Source organism: Erpetoichthys calabaricus, chromosome 11, assembly GCF_900747795.2.
Source record: "Erpetoichthys calabaricus chromosome 11, fErpCal1.3, whole genome shotgun sequence".
NCBI classification, from domain to species: domain Eukaryota; kingdom Metazoa; phylum Chordata; class Cladistia; order Polypteriformes; family Polypteridae; genus Erpetoichthys; species Erpetoichthys calabaricus.
The window spans coordinates 109,184,274-109,204,897 of NC_041404.2; the positions used below are offsets into that span (position 1 = coordinate 109,184,274).

The 20,624-nt window shown below is 38.3% G+C and overlaps 1 protein-coding gene across 1 annotated transcript in view; it reads right to left on the reverse strand.

Moving 5' to 3' along the window:
• tspan17 (tetraspanin 17) overlaps positions 1-14,645 on the reverse strand; it is a 116,265-nt gene extending 101,620 nt beyond the window's left edge. Inside the window, exon 1 of the mRNA XM_028813718.2 lies at positions 14,151-14,645. Within this exon, the coding sequence (XP_028669551.1) occupies positions 14,151-14,237 (87 nt within the window). The 5' untranslated portion in view covers positions 14,238-14,645. The remainder of the gene's footprint in view (positions 1-14,150) is intronic.
• Positions 14,646-20,624: the final 5,979 nt, after the last annotated feature.

Below are 20,624 nucleotides of genomic sequence, written 5' to 3' on the forward strand. Positions count from 1 at the left end.
GAAAATAATGTCTCTTTGTAATTGTACTTAACTACCTTTATGTTCATCTCTTTATATACAGAGATCATGCTGCCTACCTGTACAGTTTTGTGCTATAGCAGGGGCTTCAGAAACATAATGTTACCTAGCAAAGAATTTATAAAAACACATTTGAAATTGATTGGGATAATCATATCACAAAATGATACCAAACTGCATACTTTACTAAAATATTTACAGCAACAATTTGAGAGAGACAGACCAGATATGACACACAAAGCTGTACACATTATTATAGATTTTAATAGTCTCCTTGTGAGAATTAGCATGGATGTTTGTGCATGGGAGGACCCAGCAATGGAGTGGCAACCAAACCAGTACTGGATCCGTTCTTGTGCCTATTGCTGCCATCAGACACTCCAGATCCTCAACTGGGTTAATCAGGAATGAGCAATTTATATTACAAGTGAACAGGTACAATTATACACAAACACCAAAAAAATCTAAAAGTACCAAGCACATGACTTTATTTCAAAAGGCCATTTCTAATTTTGATCCTGCCACAATACCTTCCTGTGCTACAGTATATATACTCCAAAAAGCAAATCTACTGAGGAATTTACTCAAAAAAAAAAACAAATCAGTATGTTACCAGCATTTTACCTTACTAATAACTGTGGCCAAGCTTCACCCTGAATAATTAGTTTATGAGTAAAACATTCATGGATTCACACTGTGACAAACATTTTATTACACAAACGCTCAGACTGTGTTCAGTGATGCCAAAAACAGGGAAATCAGCTAAAAACGCCCACACAAACAGACACACATAAAAAAAAAAGAAAAATGAAAAACAGAGTCAAAGGGCATTGTGCAGATTTTCTACCCTTCAGCAGGTTCTGCTCTAAGGAAACAAATTTCAGTGCCTGTCCTTTCAAACGTAAAGCCATTCTTTGCTAAATCAACTTAAACATGTTTACAGTGGTTATCAAAATATTATTTGTCTAATTACTTATATATTTCTCTCAGATATAGCGGAAGTATTTGAGAATTCTTTGCCCCTGTGCACAATGAATATGCTGTAGGTTTTCTTAAGTTAAAGACTATAAATTAAGCTAAGTATTCTAAATAAGGCAGAAAAAGAAGTAGTCAGAGTTCTACACACAGGAAAGTCAAAAAAATGGCAATTAAAAACATAATGCCTGAAAACAGTGCACCAGCTGTCACCTTGTGTGCTCCTCTTCACCCTAGGAGCAAAACCACAGAGACACACACCAGGACGACAGGCTACCCAGCTCCTGTGAATATAATAAAGAACATGAAAACCTTCTGCCATCCACAGAACAAATTATTTTAGTCTCAAATTCTATGATTAAAATTAAACCACACCCATGTACAGATACATACCCAAACATCTGTTACTTGATTAGGCAAGTCAGACAAGGGGGAAGCCTAGTCTGCAAAAAACAATGTGTTGACAGCAATATATGACACACCTCTAAGATGTATCATTAGTCAAGGAGTTCCACTTTTGAAAAAGATTTCTAAGTATATGCTGTTTGTACAGTCTCAGGTATCAAGGAAGAACTCTAAATGAAATGCAACCCTGGGGCAACTGCAAGGTGCACTGCAATGCCTTCTAAAGAAATTCCAGTTACTATCATGAAGAGCCTTGCCAAGACCTGTTTGCAATGTTCAACCAACAGACACACCTGGCATCAGCCTCTTCTTTGCAATTATAAATATTATATACTTCTAATGAATGAGCTTACAAAGTGGCATCTGCAGACTCATCTTTCTAATTCTCACCTCCCAACTACTTTCAAAAAGTCGAAATTCTCATTCTGCAAGTTCTTATTTTCTCTTAAAGCTTCCTCATTGTATGGTTCTTTCCCCTTTGCAGACCACAAATTCTAAGAATGAATTTACTCAGTTTAACTTAACCCTATTTATAACCATCTCTGGAATGCTACGGGACAGTCAGGAAACCCTCTAAAGTGAGGATATTTATTGTACAACACTGCAGCAAAGCAGGAAGCATTTTAGAGGACATTGTGTTCATTGCCATTTTGGGCTTCTTGTGTGAAGGTTTATATGTACAAGGATTAGGATGGGTCCTGCTTTGCACATTCAAGGAAGTCTTCTTTCATCATTGTTAATAAAAAAATGGGAAAATGGACAATAGATGAATAAATATTTACTGACAAGATGTAGCTTGACCAATTAAACAATTTATCCTGCTACCTACATTTTCAGGAGGCTAGGTTCAAGTATCAGGCTGGTCCCTGTGTGTTTGTATGTGTATGTTATGCTTCCCTGAACAACCAAAAGACTTGAATTTTGGTTAACTGGCAACTTTAATGTTCTTGGGTAAGTGTGAATGAATGTGCTCTATGTCACACAGATACACTTTACCCATATTTGGTTCCTATCTTGCACCCAGTACAATTGAGACAGGTTAATTTGGAGGAAATAAAATGTTATCTATTTATACATCTCCAAGCTATATATCACAGAGGATGCAAATTCAATGCAAGTTCACATCCGCTGATCCATTTTAAATAAACATATATGCTTGCAGAACACAGCAAAAAAACAACAAAAAAAAAAAAACATTCACACCAGACATTGGTATTGGTAGAGTGAGGGGCATAATTCTAGATTCATCAATCAAGTTGAATGGTGAGCATCCATGAGCCCTAGACAGGGAGAAACACCATTGTATGTGGACATGCTCAGCCACATCCACCTCAAACAGATACAGTTAACCAAACAGACAAAATTGGGGTATGGAAGGAAAACTGGTGTAAAAGACAGAGAAAATTCAAATGGTACATACATAGTGCTCTGGTCAGGATATAAATCAAAGATTGTGAGGCAGAAAACAACAGTTTATTTAGTAAAGATTATATAAAGGGAGCATTAAATGCTATGTGAAGTGAACTGGTATGTACCATCAAAAAACACTTCTCACCCTTATGCACCCCCAAACTAAAATATGACTTGACTTTAATTACAATTTATGTTTGTATACTTGTGTACTGGATGCTCTAATATAAAGAAAATTCCTGTTGTTTCTTTTAATTCAGTTTAAGAAGTAAACAAAGTGAAATACAACAGGACAACCTGAATTCAGAATAAAAAGAAAAAACACTTGTTCAAATCAAATGGCGTACTTACAGTATGTGGTAAAACGCATTGGACTTTTTGAATTGCTTTTTATCATGTTTTACGCCACTGGCTTTCCAAGACATAACCTACTGCTTCAAGTTCCAATTGATATTTTGGTAGGCCACATTAACTTGAAAAAGTGTTACATTAATGTTTAGCAGAAGCGAGTAGGAAATAGACATGCAATGAACTATCACTCACCTAGCGTGATTCTCAGGCTGCAAAACTCACCCTTTACTATTACAAAACTGGAATAGGCAACCCATGAATGGGTACAGATACAGTTCTCTCTCACATCCCAAAGACAAACTGAACCTCAGATTTCCTCTAAAATTAGTAAATGGGAAATCTGAGGTCTCCACTAGCATTTAGCATCCAAAACAGATATTGCATGCAAGAAGCTCATTTATGGCTACATTTTAAAATACTTTACCCTCTTTGCTAGCAAGTGGAAAGCCAACATGTTTTAAAAAACAAAATGTGCAGGCAATATTTCTATTTAGTATTACGAGGTCAGAATGGATGTTATCAATAACAGACAATTCAAAAACATGCAATATCTAAAGGCACTACATTGTTCCATTGGGAAGCAGTGTGGGAGTGGGTACAAACAAAGGGCTGGTGTCCCATCCAGGATTGTTCTATTCGCCCACACCCCTACACCTAATGATGTCATTAAAGGCTATTGCCCTGTAACACTGAATGGGAAAAGCAGGTGTAGATAATAGTAAGGATTTGATTTTATTTGTTTAAAATAAAATACCACAGTTTGTTCACTGTTTGCTTTTTGGAACACTACAATTTTATTTTGAACCACAATTTTTAATTGATTTATTAGAACCTACTGAAGAAGCAAGTAGTTTTTTTTTTTTTTTTTTAAGTTTGGAGCCCTGCCTATGTCAGCAAAGTGTGTGACTGCAGAAAAAGGAAAGAAAGAAAGGCATAAAAATAATATTTACCATCTACGATTTTCTGTTTAGAACTCAATGGTTCCTTGATCTTTTTTTTCTGCAGTCTTAAGCTTATTTCAAACAATTAAAACTCCAGCATCCAATCACTTAATATTTAGGCTCTACATTAAATATTTAGAGGCTGGCCAAAATGTCATTTCCTTCTGTTATTAGATACTATAACTCCACCCTAGCCTCCAGCAAAGTAACAACTTCATTATTCCTATTCCTGAAATTCAGCTTTGTTTCAGCATTTACCGAGCAAAGATCCTGTTTTGACCACCACCTCCCCCACTTCTCTGTGGCCTTTCCTCTGCACTTCATTTTTTTCACTAGAACAGCAGCTTTTGTTATGAGGTTTTAAACATGGAAAGAAGACAAAGAAAAATCCAAGCTGTGGAAATGCTAATCAATTCTAATTCATCACTGACTGGTCTAGCTTACTAGGAAAACTTCCTAGTCATTAAAGCATCAACTATTTCTTTGAAACAATCTGAAATCTTTCCAGGAGATCTGATTTTTTTTTTCTAACTGCAAATTAACAGAACTTATCAAAATAATATGTCACCTACTTAGCAATGCTAATAATACACTCTGCATTTTGTGTAGACGCAATTTTATTAGGGAATATTTAGCAGTTATATTATCAAATGCATAAACTTGCAAATGTTAATCAAGTTTCCCAAACTTATACAATTTTTTTTTAGAATGTAAGTTATCTTTGTAGCATACCAGACCCCAGCAGTTAGCCCTATATTGCTGACAAATCCTTTAACATATTTGTGTACTGTTCTGTTCAGCATGCAGAAATAAGGAACCAAAGCCAGCCCTGGGCTACACAGGTATTCTTATTCCACTAAGCTAAACGAGTTAGAATCTTTAGTCTAAACGAAATGGCCATTACCTGGGGACATAACACAGAACAACATCTTTTTGAAGATACTAATAAATTCACCAGATTTTTCCAAGACGAATTATAAAGCACATTCAGGGAAAATGACCAAAATAAATAATGAATGAAAATCAGGAACCTCTTCACAAACTGAGTATAAACTCATACCACATACAGTTGAAGTATATTTTATTCAGACATTAGAATATCTTAGAAGTACTTAGCTATAGTTTTACCCAACCTAATCAACCCCAAATAAAGCAGGTGATTTATAAAAGTTTCTGAAATTATTCAGATGGGTTTCCAGTTTCATTATTATCATTTCAATATGCGATATTGGCTATGAATTTTATTTTAATGGATATATTGTATTGCACTGTTATTTGGCAATGCCCATACACTATGAAGATACACTTGCTGTCCTTTGTTGCTACTGTGGTTTTATGGTTGCGGAATCAAAAAACATTTCTTGGAACAATCTTGTATGGCATTAAACGTTTTCAGTTCAATTACATTTATCTAAGAATTTCTGAGGCTTTGCATTATTCAATATTATTATATATTATTCAAGTTTTGATTTACTTCAGAAAGTAATAGCGCACACACACTATAGCCCCTTTCATACACGCAACCCAGGGATTCTAAAGTATCCCAAGAACTCAGTAGAACTCAGTTGATCACACTTTAAAAGAGCAACCAGGCAGTTTTCCAAGTTGATGGCAATAACACATTAAACTGTCATTACAGAAAAGGAATGTGCCCTTGACCATGCTCTACTTTTTTTTTTTTTTTTTTTTTTTTTTTAAGAAAAATGTTGGGCATCAGTTGTTGTGTTTTGATTTTGTATAATGAGTTAAAAATTCACAAGGACAGCTTTAAAACATATCAACACTTTTAATTACACCTGGAAAAAATGGAAGAGTCAGTGTGAAGTAGCTAAGATATAAAGACAGAAAAATGCTGCAATTATTCTATACAAATTGCATCAATTAGTAAGTGAGCATAACATTTTTTCTTCCTAGCCCAGGATGAACAGTAGCATCTTCATTTGAAAATGGGTTCCAAAAAAAAAAAAAAAAAAAAAAAAAAACTTCAAAAAAGTAATCAAGCAAACCTTTCACTTATTACTTCTCAAGTCTCTAATAACTAGTTTACCTAACATCAGCACATAATAACTTAAGATGCCCCAGAATACTTGTATTCTTTAAATGGCAGTCTTCTAGCTTAGCTCACTCAATACACCACTTCTTTTCCATTCCAATCTTAGTTGTCTTCTATAAAAAATTAAACACCCTACTTTTCTTCATGTGGGTTTTTTACTCCTAAAATTCAAAAACTGCAAAGTATGATGAAACACACAGTCGAAAATTTAGTTGCCCGAGTCACAAATGAGACTGATGATCTTATTTCAACTCATCTGGCTCTATCAATACATGTTTCATATCAGATGGTCTATAAAACTGCTATTAACTTAAATTGATCCAAACAAAGCCATCTACGAGACTATTCAACTCCTAAATACGACCAACATTACCTGATGCTGGAGTTTAATGCTTCAAAAACGTGTTTATTACAGGACTACAAGAGAACAATTATTTTATTATGCAACTCCTACTCCATGAAGATCTACTCCTATGTATGATCATGATGTTCTAACAACAGCATTTAAACAGAGGCTTAGGACCCTCTTCTTCACAGAAAGGACCAAAAAACACAAAGAAAAAGGTACCAAATGTTAAAGTGTAATATAAAGTGGTACCTTTGAAATCTCAATTCAGCAATACTTTGGAACCATAGGGCGTACAGAATAAATGATGGACTGTTCCTATATTCTTAACTCTGGCCTTATTTTATTTTGAGCTTGTTATTGTTATAATTTAACATCATTTTCTCTGTAAAAGGATTGCTTCTAAACTGCTACATAAATCATAGAATTATTCATTACTGTTACTACTTGTACTTGTTTAAACTTTGTTTCCACAAATTTCTTGACGCTGGCCACAGGTATTAATTGATAATGCATACATCAGTCCTATTGCTAAAATTTGAGGATGGCCGATTACGGTGTACTGTCAGGATTTTGTAGCAAGAACGGCATGACAAGGGCACCATAAGCATAGTCTGCATCTTCCTGAGACACCAACTGTCTGGCAGCAAAGACAACATCTTACTCAATTCTGAGGGTATGTATGCAGTCCTTGATAAAATAATTCAGCATTAGGGCCCTTCTGATTTTAAAAGAGTTCATGGCTAGTGGAGGCTGTAGTATCTTTCAAAAAGTTCTGACTAAGTGGCTGGCTGCAAACACAAATGCGACATATTGTCAAACTATGATACATCAGCCTAATTCTTTCAGCATTTATGACAAATCAACATTAACTTACTAATAATTCAAACTCAACTAATGTGCATTTTATCATATATTGCGGAGTGGTGGCTCTGAGGCTAGGGATCTGCACTGGCAATCGGAAGGTTGCCGGTTCGAATCCCGTAAATGCCAATAGGGACTCTGCTCTGTTGGGCCCTTCAGCAAGGTCCTTAACCTGCAATTGCTGAGCGCTTTGAGTAGTGAGAAAAGCGCTATATAAATGCAAAGAATTATTATTATTATTATTATATATTATAAAATACTTATGTCTACACAAGTACATAGAAAATTATATGACGTGCCATAATACAGACTCTGCAAAAGTACCAGAAGGAACAGTTACACTTTGGGCTCTCACCATTTCTGTGGTGAGTGGACAAGTCAAACAGCAGGTGAATCCAAGTGACTGATGTTCAGGACTCTTGCGGTAATGTTAGTTTTGTTTCACACATAATGCAATCTCACATTTCACCTGCCATGTATAGACAAGTACTTTTTATCATTTTTTAGAACAAGTGGTTTAGTCCCAAATTTATTTCTGTTTTTTCCATTACTTCCATTTACTCTCTTCTGAATAAAGGAACAAAACGGGGCCTTCAAGTTTTTGAACTGCTTCTTTCATGTAAGTATATTTTCAGTTGAACTTTTTTGTGTACCTGAAGCTTGTGCTCCTTACTATTATGCACTCTCTAAATAACAGTAGTCTAAGCAGTCACTTTTATTTTAAGTTATTTGATAATACATTACCATCAGAATTAAAAGCTGAACAACATACTGTATTTGTCTACCCTTCCTCAAATTTATGGCTTTCAGTTTAATTTTTCCATTTTTTAACATGAAGGAGAACATTTTGGTATTCTCCATCATATATTAACCACCAGACTGCCGGAAGTACACAGTCATTTATGGAGGTACTGCGAAACTTCGAGTACTGATACAACTTCATTATCATAATGCAGATTGAAAATCAGCCGTGAAAAATTAGCCAATTTATATCGGTGCCCAATCAACTGCACCATCACTACTGGAAACCTAAAAATATAAGGCACCAAAAATACGAGATGTGCGCTATTAATTTTTTTTAACTGATCTAAAAGCTGTACAAAGATCAAGTGCCCATTTTGTACTTTACTACCAACTGAGAATATCACTCCTGATAGTGGTGAAATGCAGCCAAATTCATGAACACTAGTGCAGGATATAGTATGACATTGTGGGCATGAAGTTGGTCTCTAAACCACAAGGATGCCAGTTCAAATCCTGTCTCCGGCTTACTATACAACTCTAAGCAAGTAAATATTTCAAATGAAAAAGCAAACAAAAAAAAACAAAAAAAAAAAAAACACAACTAAAACACACAAAAACAGTTAAACTATGTATCTGTACTTTGAAAGTGCCTTAGGATGCGGTTTTCTATAGATAGGTGCCATCAAAAGTAAAGATTGTAAAGCATAACTTGCAAACAATCAGCAATATGCAATTATTTCTGAAAACTTTTAATGTAACTAAAGACTACATTCCATTGCCACTGCTGCTCCTTATGAGCATTCATCTACGTTAGCATGTCTTGCGTTACGCTGTTGTGACAACTTATACATTTGATTTTACATATTTACAGGTTTATTTAGGCATTAGCAGACCTAGTAAGTTTTATTGTAATTATGGCAAGTTTGACCTGGACAATTGTCTTACATAGTTTCCTGGAATACTGAACTCTTTTTTTTGTTTACATAAGTTTTTGACCTTGCAGTTTACTGGTACATTTCATGTACCTCCTGTGTGCTTGAGAATGCAAAAGTTAAATAAAATGGGAAAATCTTAAAAAAAAAAAAAAAAAAAAAGGAAAGCGCATTTCCACTTACATTGAAGGCACAAGATACCCGATAAGGAAGGCTTATTTAAGATGTGTTCAGTACATAAAATATTGGTACATGCATGAGTTTAGAAAGGTGAATCACAATTTTAAAGCGTTTAAAACAAAACAAGTGTTTATTTTTAAAGAGAGCCAACACTGAATGAGCTGCTCGTGCCTAGGTTACATTAACATTTACACATAAGATAGATATGTATTACTACTTCTAAGGAAAAACATTATGGAAACAAAAATGAAGCAAAAGCGAAAAAGACTAGAATGAAAGCTAGAAATGTATATTTATCTAGACTGCAAGGTATAATGTTACTCTGCATGAAAGTAGCTCCAAAATTAATGAATATTAACTTAGTTTAATATTTGACAGGTGCAAAGTACTCTGAATGGAGAATCAGTGAGACCAGATGAATGTTCAGACTGTAGCTACTGCCATGTTAAAAAAGTTCTATTCACTTAACTGTGACATGCTAAAAAAAAAAAAGTTACTTTTCCCACCATTGTTTTGGAGAAGAAAACATGAAAAGGCATTTTACTACAGGTAAGCACAGATAGGGGATGTCAACTTTTTTGGTGTAGTAGTTTTTTAAATAAATAAATAAATAAATAGGATATTGTGTAGCAACATGTCAGTGATGAATTCAAATATACCTGAAGCAAACACTGACTTTGTATTATTGTGTGCGTCATGATGGCATACCAAAAACTCCCCAACCACCCCCATATTATTTATTTTTTTTGCTATATATTACTTAGTATTTCATTCTAAATGTCTCTTTTCAAACCTGAATTTCAAATGCTCAACAGCAAAATGATTTCTCTGTGTATGCACACAATTATAAAATTTGAATTTTATATGGTCTTGTACTGAAATCTTGTGCTTTTATTCTTAGCCTGGTTTTCACCATAAATTGTTACTGGACACATGACCTTTGCTTAGTTTTTAGGTATTTCAGTATTAGAAAACATCAGCATGCAGAAATTGTATTGAACTAGCCATAACTGACAAAAAAAAAAATTTGATCCCCGTATGACCTGCTCCCAGAAAATATTCATTTCAGTACTCCATTTTACAGAATGCCTTCAATGGTGCTTACTAACGCAAATTCAGTACACATGTAGTGAATCCCTGGGTTCTATATTATAAATACTACATGATTATATCAGATATATAGCCAACCAGAGGCTGTGTTTCCAACAGTCTAAAGGTGCATTGTTTAAATGAACACAGCATGAATTTGAGCAAGCACTGAGCTAGACTGCATCCGGTCCAGTCTTGTTTTGTTCTCACTACTTTTGGGATAGACTTTACTTTTTATTAATATCTACCTACAAGAGCACACACTTTGATCACAATATGAGGGCCTGCTTAAAAGTTCAAGGATAAATAAAAGTTATCTAAGAAACACAGCCATGAGCTGTAGAGCCATCCCCTAAGAAAAACACAGTGGGCCTCATCACTTAAATTAAGATTTGGTATTTTGGAAGTTTTATTTATTTGTAATAGATATCCTAATATTGTTGTAGAAGTTATTCTAAACAGTTACTGCTCACGTCTTTCACATTGTCTCTTTGTACATCAATGTCGATTTCATTAAGCTACCTAATTGGAACTTGGATAAAGAACCTGAATTGCAAAAATTCTTCTACAATGCTTGACCTAGCATTGGACTTTCATCTACATATGGGTATTACACAGCAAATGCAACTCTTTTCTGTTCCAGATGAATACAGTGAAAACATGACCGTTGGAATTTGAGATTGTTTTTCTCTTCTCTTTTGCTATTAGTATTTAAAATAGTTGCCCCAAAAATTTTAAATTACTTTCTGTTGAAATTAGCAGGAAATCTCTGCAACCTACTCTTTGTTTAATTTCATATGTCCTGTTTGTTACTACAAAAACCACAAAACTATCTTGTTTATTTAACATATGCTCAGCTGGCACTCAAAATGGCATTGCACAGCAAGGCTATTATCAATTTTTTTGCAGTGGAGACTTAATGAGTAACAAACTTTAACAGGAGGTTAAACATATTTTGACCTCTCTGGAGCCTCCTAAAATGCCACACATGGGAAAATATTTGTGCATGTTTGCAATGTTACTGAAGAGTGCAACTGTAAGATTTAGACTGATACAAGAAAGTGGATCTATGCCTTTGCTTCACTCTGATGTACAGTTGTTCAAGCTGACAAAGTTTGTACAGAAAAATTAGGTGACTTATGACTATTTCCAAACACCTATTTTAAATTACTAGCAATAATATATACATTTATACCTATGATTACATACATATACATTTACAAACACACAAATTTGTATATAGTATACATGCTGCAGAGTGTCCTAAAACATTTTTGTGGCACATGTAATTATGTGCTTTAACAACAGATTAATTTGACTATTTTATGGGGCACTGAGCTTTTGAATTGATTATTATATGTACAGTTTTTCTCAATAAATAGGAATGGAAAAGTCAAAATTGCTACCTTTATAAATGCTGAAACAGCCAAGGCTTGAGATGAAAACAAACAAGGCTAAAGTACAGAATGTAATTTTCTTTTTCCACAGAAATATGATTTCATATTACAGAACAATCCATCATTTTGATTTAGGTGCCCCCTATTTAGGTGAGCATAAGTATTGAGACAACTGGCTGTCATGTGCTGTCACAGAACAGCACATTTTGTTGTGGGCATCTCAATTCAGTGCACCTAAAAAAATAGAAAATCTAAAGAACCAACTATAAAAGAAAACCAAGCAACGTGAAAGTCAAAAAAAAAAAAATTCAGTTGTGACTATAAGACACGTAAAACAAAAGAAAACAAAAAGGTAAAATATCATGAAAATTAAACAAAAGTCCTTAGTAATAAACAACCAGGTTGGCCAAAAAAAAAAAAAAAACATTCTGAGCTACGAAGAAAAACTGACTGTCAGGAGAAACTAATATCTTATGCAGAGCATACATCAAAAAGTGTCCTAATCTAATATTTGTAGAAGACTTCAACCAAACTGCAAAAGCCACATACTGTATTAGCTCAAAAATTCAAAACTTTAAACTAGAATTGGTTTATAGCTTTTAAGATGAGTTCTGGAACAAAGCGTTAGGGGCAGGTAAGACTAAGATAAATCCATCCTTAAATAAAAAGTAAATACCCAGAACATGGAACTAAACAGCAGAAACCATGTCAGATCAATTAAGAAATATGGAGGCAACAGAGTAGTCAATTATAGCAGAAGAGTTGCTTGGAAAATTCAAAGAAATTGCATCTTTGTTCATTGGTTCATAGAGTCATGAGAACCAAGTGTGCCCAAATCAGTGTTATGATTTGAATCAAAATAAACATACATTTCACTCATATTAAAGAAGACTCAAGTCAGAAACCCTTAAACAAATGGATAATGTAAGGGTGAAGAGAACACTTGGCATAGAATCTCAAAAGCAAACAAAAAGAGATCGTTGATATCAGCTTGTCAAAGGCTCGATATTGTTATTTGCAAACACCAAATGTAATGTTAAGTATTACACAAGTTTGAATAATCAAAATTGAAATCAAAGGAATTGACTGCATTAAGGGTATTTTCTAAACTTTTACCCTATGCTCTCACCACCAGGGTACTGCCATCTTTTGAAACGTGCCTTTCAGCCCTTTGCACAATGTGTCTTATTATATTGTGTATGGACTCAAGCATAAAACTAAACAGGTTGGTTTTAAAGATTACATGTTTGAAAAACTTGGCTAAAACTGAAGAACAGTTAATTACCCATCTGAAAATTTCACCAGGCAGTTCTTAGGCTTCTTCACTATTTTTCCATTTTCAATGCAGGTACTTTTCTTCCCCACAGTCTGCTGTTCTGAATGAACAAGATGCATGGCAAACGTATGAATATTATAACATAATATTTTGCACCAAAATTGGTAACAAGTTTACTTCTTTAGTCCTCCTGTGCCATTGCTAGGGAATGTCTCATCCATCTAAAGATAAATATCTTTTACAGGGGGAGAAAAAAAAATAAAGAAAAGAATCATGCTGAATAGCACTGACACTTAATGGATCAATCCCATCCAACTCCTGATTGCTGTCTGCATGGGTGTTCCTAGCACATTCCAAAAGATGTGCATGCCAGACTAACTGGCAATTCTAAACTGGCCTCCTGTGGGTGTCAGTAAGGCTGTGTGCAGGACACTGCAATATACTAGCCCATGATGCTAATAACTGTCTCCACAATTCCAAAAATGGGTAAGCAGGTTTGAGAAAGATATTACTACATTCATTAACATTTTCAGCATATAGTCACAAATGTGCAGATATACCTGCTTATGACAGACAAACCCTGACACTCCCTCTGACAGGCTTTAGACTGAATTATGGGCTGCCTGCTGGTTTAATCTTCTTGAGCAAGTCACTTGCTCCAGGTGTAGAAATACATAATCAATTGTGCAAAGCACAGGATCACCCAAATAATATGTACACCTTTACACGAGTATATATTTGAAAAGAAGTTACAAAAGATACGACTTCAGGGTCTAAAACTGTGCCTCCCCAATGCTGCCTGATCGATGCCCCCTCCTCACCATCTTTTGAGTGGATACACAAGCAGATTGGCATATGGGAAACTGGACAGTACGGAGGGCCGTCTATCCAGCGCTCTCAGATAAAGGCGCCGCTATTTCAAAGCCTCGGATTGCCTAAGAAAACTGTTGCAACTCCACCTTACCGAGAAAGGAAAAGCGTTGCCCGATCAGACCCTGTTTACTAAATTCATTTGCAGTATTGTAAAACTCCGCTTCAGTGTCAGAGAAAAGGACCCAGACAACAAAAGAGCCACAAACAAAGCAGATCACAATTGCTGGCTTGCCTGGAAGGCTGCATTAAGGCGAGCTGAAACAAATTCCCCAACCCCGCAGCCCAACAATACTCACCCAAAAAATAATGTTGAATCCAAACAAGAAATACTTGACACAACAGCTCACTTCGGGTCCTTTAAAATGGTGATGCTTTCCAGACATTCTCTTGTAGAGGATACTATCATAAACCACCTCCGAAGAGAAGAGCTTAAAAGGTCAACTACACTGAGACGACAAGAAATTTTTAACAATAGACAGGCAGCGCTAGCAAGAACAGGGGGGCACAAAACAAGACATCGATATGAAGCCACTACAGATTCTGATCCGCAAGAAGAAAACCGAGCCCGCGATCAAAGTACATTTCACGAGCACCACAGCCGAAGATTACGGTGCATCGGGCAGCGATGGGTTGTGTGCCCTTTTATTTTGTTTACTTGGTCCTCAGTTGCCTACGAGCTGCCTCCATGTCCACAATAATGTGCACCTTTGATTTCTTCTTTTTATCTATCGACCTGGCTCCCCTCCTGTTTGTTTTTAGCTCAGCTTGCTTCTCGAACGAGCGAGTTTTTTAAACAGCGCTTCCTCGTGGAACCTGCACACATTGCACTCGATTAAAGCGGCTTTGAATATGTGTAATGGTTTCGTGCCAGCTTACCACATGAACTGGCTTTGTACACTGCCTAGCTGAAACTTAAACGTATCTGCTGCTAACTCGTTTGTTGCTGGAATATATAATACAAATATCTTAATATACTACATCACCGTTTGTCGCACCATCTGGAAAAGATGATGCTCCAACTGCAATTGTATAAAGACTACTTAAGTTTTGCCTCCTATATTGTACAAAGCTTCAGACATAATTTAGGGTGATGAATTTTGGCATGGGGTATTATCAGTTTCATACTTTAACTCACAATATACTACACTTTTGAAACTGAACACTGTCTGAAAGCACATACATTTTCATTATCCAGTGCTTAATGACCTAATTACTTGTACTGTATGTGTTTCCCTACAAGCCTTGACAATGGTCATTAAATTTAATTCTAAAGAGAAAGCAGTAAACTGTAAGGTTGCTTTCAAACTACTTTTACATTGTTGTTTGCTGTTCATCCAAGTGATAGTTGCCTTCACTGAGGAAAGAGATAACAATGTTGTTTTTGCTCTATTACCACTTACACCCAAAGCAGAAATTAGAGGAATAAAGAGTGAGGTGCAGGTAGAATGGATGGTACAGGCCGCACACTTAGCAAACAGTAGGCAGATAGGAAAAGAGGAAACAGTTAAAAGCAAATTCTGGCACACAATTTTATTCATCTGGCAAAACAGAGGACAAGTTATTTGACTCTCAAAAGTAACACATTTTCAAACTTGTTATGCTTATTCTATTTTGATTAAAGTTTTTATATTTTCCAAAGTTTAATTATTTTCCCCCTTTACTTACACAAGACACTAAACACAAATGCAGGGCCGGCGCCTAGGGAATAGATTATAAGGGAGAAAAAAACCCAGCCGCATGGGTTAGCCACTGAACAGTCAGTTGGTGCATTAATAAACTTGGTCTAGGGTGCCAAAATAACCTAGCACTGGTATTGCACATATGGCACCAACTAATATATTTGATAGACAGCCAGCGAGATTAGCATTACTACATAACAGTTCAAAGAGACTGGATTAGTAATCCACTCCAGTCACTGCCATTGAAGAGTCTGCGTACCCCCCAATGTCTGTGTGGGTTCCATATGTAGCGGCTGGAATCGCTGTGCCTCTAAAGACACAATTCACATGCACTACAGTTTGGGAGGAGGCAGGGTGATGAGGGACTAGGCAACAGTTGTATATAGTTAAAGCATGTTCAATAAACAGTCAGTAATTTTTGCCTGCATTAAGAAAACTTTGTCTGGGGTGTTTTCTTTCATTGCAGGGCACTACAGTGGTGACCCCAACGATTCCAGAGTTACGATAATCATGTGTGCCGACGCTTTGGCGTTAAAGTTACTGGGATTTTGGGAACAGCAAGCCACAACATGGTTCACCCAAACTGAGGCACAATTTGTATTGCGGGACATTATGACAGATGACATGAGGTACTACTACGTCGTTGCAGCTCTCAGCAGCTCTACAGCATCCAGGGTGGTGAGTCTGCTTGAAAATCCCCCGGACACAGACAAGTTTGTAACTTTAAAGGCATACCTTTTAGAGACATACAGCCTCACAGAGTCAGAGCGGGCATGGCAGCTACTAACATTGCCGGGCCTGGGAGATGTGAAGCCCTCCACGTTGATGGACCACATGTTAGCTTTGCTAGGCAGCCATAAAGCCCTGTTTTATATTCAGAGAGAGCTGTTTCTCCAACAGATGCCGGAACAAGTACGCACTGCCCTGGCCAATGTGACCATCGATGACTACCAAGAGTTAGCCAAGATGGCCGACAGCCTGCACTCTGCTTTGCAGAGCTATCTTCCACCTGTAACCTTCTCAGTCCCATTAGCAAGCCCGAGTCTCGTACTGCTCATCCCCTCCTGCCACCACACAGACAACAGACTTGTGTTTTTACCATGCCCAATTCAGCAAGAATGCAAAGAAATGTCGCCCTCCTTGTAAGTTTAACCCACCCAGGTCAGTCAACACTATCTCATCAGTACCTGCAGACCACCTACTCTACATAACAGATGCCCAGTCCGGCCGCTGCTTTCTATATGATACTGGCGCACAAGTGAGCATGCTTCCTGCATCACCTATTGATGTGGCTTCAAGGAGAAAAGGGCCCATTTTGGAGGCTGCTAATAGCACTAGTATCCCCACCTATGGAACGCACCGCACAACCTTATATATCAGTGGAAGGCATTTCACTTGGACATTTGTCTTGGTCAAGGTGGCCAGGCCGCTGTTGGGTGCAGACTTCCTCCATATGGTGCCCAAAGCAGGTGGAGGTTTCCGACCATGTGGGGATTACCGCCGCCTAAATGATCACACTGTCCCAGACCATTGCCCAATTCCACACATACAAGATTTCTCAGCATGGCTCTCTGGGAAGGTAATCTTTTCAAAGGTGGACCTGGTCCGTGGCTACCACCAAATACCTGTGAACCCGGTGGACATCCCCAAAACAGCAGTCATCACCCCCTTCAGATTATTTGAATTCCTATGAACACCATTCGGCCTTACAAATGCTGTGCAAACATTCCAGAGGTTGATTGACTCTGTCCTCAGCAATTTTGACTTCCTTTTTGTCTACCTAGATGACATATTGGTTGCCAGCTCCTCCAAAGTGGAGCACCTTGCCCATCTCTGAGCCATTTTCGAGCGCCTGAGCCTGCATGGGTTGATTATCAATCCTGCCAAGTGTCTATTTGGAGTGCCTGTCATAGATTTCTTTGACATTGCATTTCAAAAGAGGGTGTGATTCCTTTGCCTTCCAAAGTCTCTGCTGTCACTGATTTTCCACAACCCCGCACCGTACGCGCCCTCCGGGTATTCTTGGGCATGGTCAATTTCTACCACCACTTCATTCCTCGAGCAGCATTCATTATGCAACCTTTATATGAGGCACTTCAGGGCCAGTCCGCGAAGTCCACTGTCACATGGTCCAAAGACCTAGATGAGGCATTTACGAATACCAAACTTGCTTTAGCTGACGCGGCCATGCTCGCTCACCCGCTGCCTGACCCTCCACTTGCCCTTACAACTGACGCATCGGACCATGCAGTGGGGGCGGTGTTTAAACAGTGGACTGATGATGCATGGCAGCCATTGGCATCTTTCAGCAGACATTTACGGCCCAATGAATGCAAATATAGCATTTTCGACCGGGAACTACTAAGTTTGTACATTCAACATTTCCTCTTTTTGCTTGAAGCATGGCCATTCTCTGCATTTGTCAACCCACAAACCACTTGTTCTCGCAATGTCCAAGGTCGCTGAGCTGTGGTCTGCCCAACAGCAACAATACCTGGCTTACATATCAGAGTTCAGAACAGATGTCTAGCATGTTGAGGGTAAGAACAATGTGGTGGCTGACTGTCTCTCACGGCCCACATTTTCAACCATACACATTTTAATTGACTACTCCCAACTGGCAGATGACCAAGCTGAGGACCCAGACGTCCAAGCTCTTCACTCGGTAGACACCGGCCTGCAGTTGTTAGAGGTGCAGTTAGACGGCAGCACTGCTAAGCTCCTGTGTGACACCAGCACAGGTTACCCACGCCCAATTGTCCCCAGCAACTGGAGATGGCGCATCTTTAACACCATAAACAGCCTCTCAGATCCAGGACGAAAGGCATCCCAACGTTTGGTGGTGAGCAAATTTATTTGGCATGGCCTCAAAAAAGATGTCCATAGCTGGGCAGCAGCTTGAGTTGCATGTCAAAAGGCTAAAATACATTGCCATGTTAAAGCCCCACTGACACTTTTCCCATTGCCTTCTCGCCATTTCAACCATGTTCATTTGGACCTGGTAGTCCCCCTTCCTCCTTCTCACGGTTTTACACACCTGCTCAGTGTGGTTGACAGGACCACCAGGTGGCCTGAAGCTGTCCCTTTGACGTCCACAACTGCAGCAGAAGTAGCAAGAGCCTTTATCAACACTTGGGTTGCATAATTCATCACGCCATCCCACATCTCATATGACCAAGGTGCACAGTTCACTTCCCAGCTCTGGGCTGCAATGGCACAAGACCTTAGGATGACCCTGCACCATACCACTGCCTATCTCCCCCAAGCTAACGGCCTTTGTGAGCGATTTCACCAGTCACTAAAGTCAGCCCTCAAGGTCTCCCTTACCAATGACAGTTGGGTTGACCATCTGCTGTGAGTACTGTTGGGGTACGTATGGCTCGAAAAGAGGATCTGCAAGTCTCATCGGCTGAAATGGTGTTTGGCCAACCTCTCCGTGTGCCCAGGGATTTTATCTCTCAGAGTTCTGCCCCCTGGACTGCATCTCGACACCAATCTCTGTTCCCAGACACAGCTGTCACCATCCAGCCGGTACCTCCTGCCCATAATGGCTCTCCTCACTCCTGGTTTCCATGCCATCTGCAATCAGCAAAGTTTGTATTTGTCTGGCACGTGGTACACTGCGGCCCACTGAAACCACCTTATGATGACCCTTTCCGAGTTCTGGAATGCGAAGACAAAATATTTGTGCTTGACATTGGTGGCAAACAGCAGACGGTCTTGGTGGATCACCTCAAGCCTGCACATTTGGATTCCTCTGTGGTTTTTGACACTTTTCTGGCACCTGTTGATGACCTGGCACCTGCTTCCGCTAACACACCTGTACCTACCAGGCAGTCAGATGATAGTTCTCCAGGTCTGGTCACAACCCCACCTAACTGCACTTGGACAGGTCGCATAATGCACGGCCCAACAAAGTTAACGTTGCCCATGCATGTGAATTCTGGGGATCTGTGTAGCGGCTGGAAACGCTGTGCCTCTAAAGACACAATTCACACGCACTGCAGTATGGGAGGAGGTGGGGTGATGAGGAACTAGACAACAGTTGTATATAGTTAAAACACGTTCAATAAACTGTCAGTAGTTTTTGCCTGTATTAAGAAAACATCTGGCATGTTTTCTTTCCTCGTAGGGCACTACACATACATATATACATATACATACACACACACACACTATATATTTTATATATATATATATATATATATCCATCCATTTCCCAACCCGCTGAATCCGAACACAGGGTCACGGGGGTCCGCTGGAGCCAATCCCAGCCAACACAGGGCACAAGGCAGGGAACCAATCCTGGGCAGGGTGCCAACCCACCACAGGACTATATTATATATATATATATATATATATACATACAGTAAATACAGTATATATACAGCCGAGAATTGAGAACGACACAAATATTAATTTTCACAAAGCTTTGCTGCTTCAGTGTTTTTAGATCTTTTTGTCATTAGTTTCTATGGTATACTGAAGTATAATTACACACATTTCATAAGTTTCAAAGGCTTTTATTGACAATTACATTAAATTTATGCAAAGAGTCAATATTTGCAGTGCTGGCCCTTCTTTTTCAAGACTTCTGCAATTCGCTTTGGCATGCTGTCAATCAACTTCTGGGACAAATCCTGACTGATGGCAGCTCATTCTTGCATAATCAATGCTTGGAGTTTGAAAGAATTTGTAGGTTTTTGTTTGTCCACACGCCTCTTCAAGGATTGACCACAAATTCTCAATGGGATTAATGTCTGGGGAGTTTCCTGGCCATGGACTCAAAATTTCGATATTTTGCTGCCCAAGCTACTTAGTTATCACTTTTGCCTTATGGCACAGTGCTCCATCATGCTGGAAAAGGCATTGTTCATCACCAAACTGTTCTTGGATGGTTGGGAGAAGCTGCTCTCAGAGTATGTTTTGGTACCATTATTAATTCATGGCTCGGGATCAGGGCACCACCAGTACAGAGCTTGCTCAGGAATGGCAGCAGGCAGGTGTGAGTGCATCAGCATGCACAGTGAGGCGGAGACTTTTGGGGGGAGGCCTGGTGTTAAGAAGGGCAGCAAAGAAGCCACCTCTTTA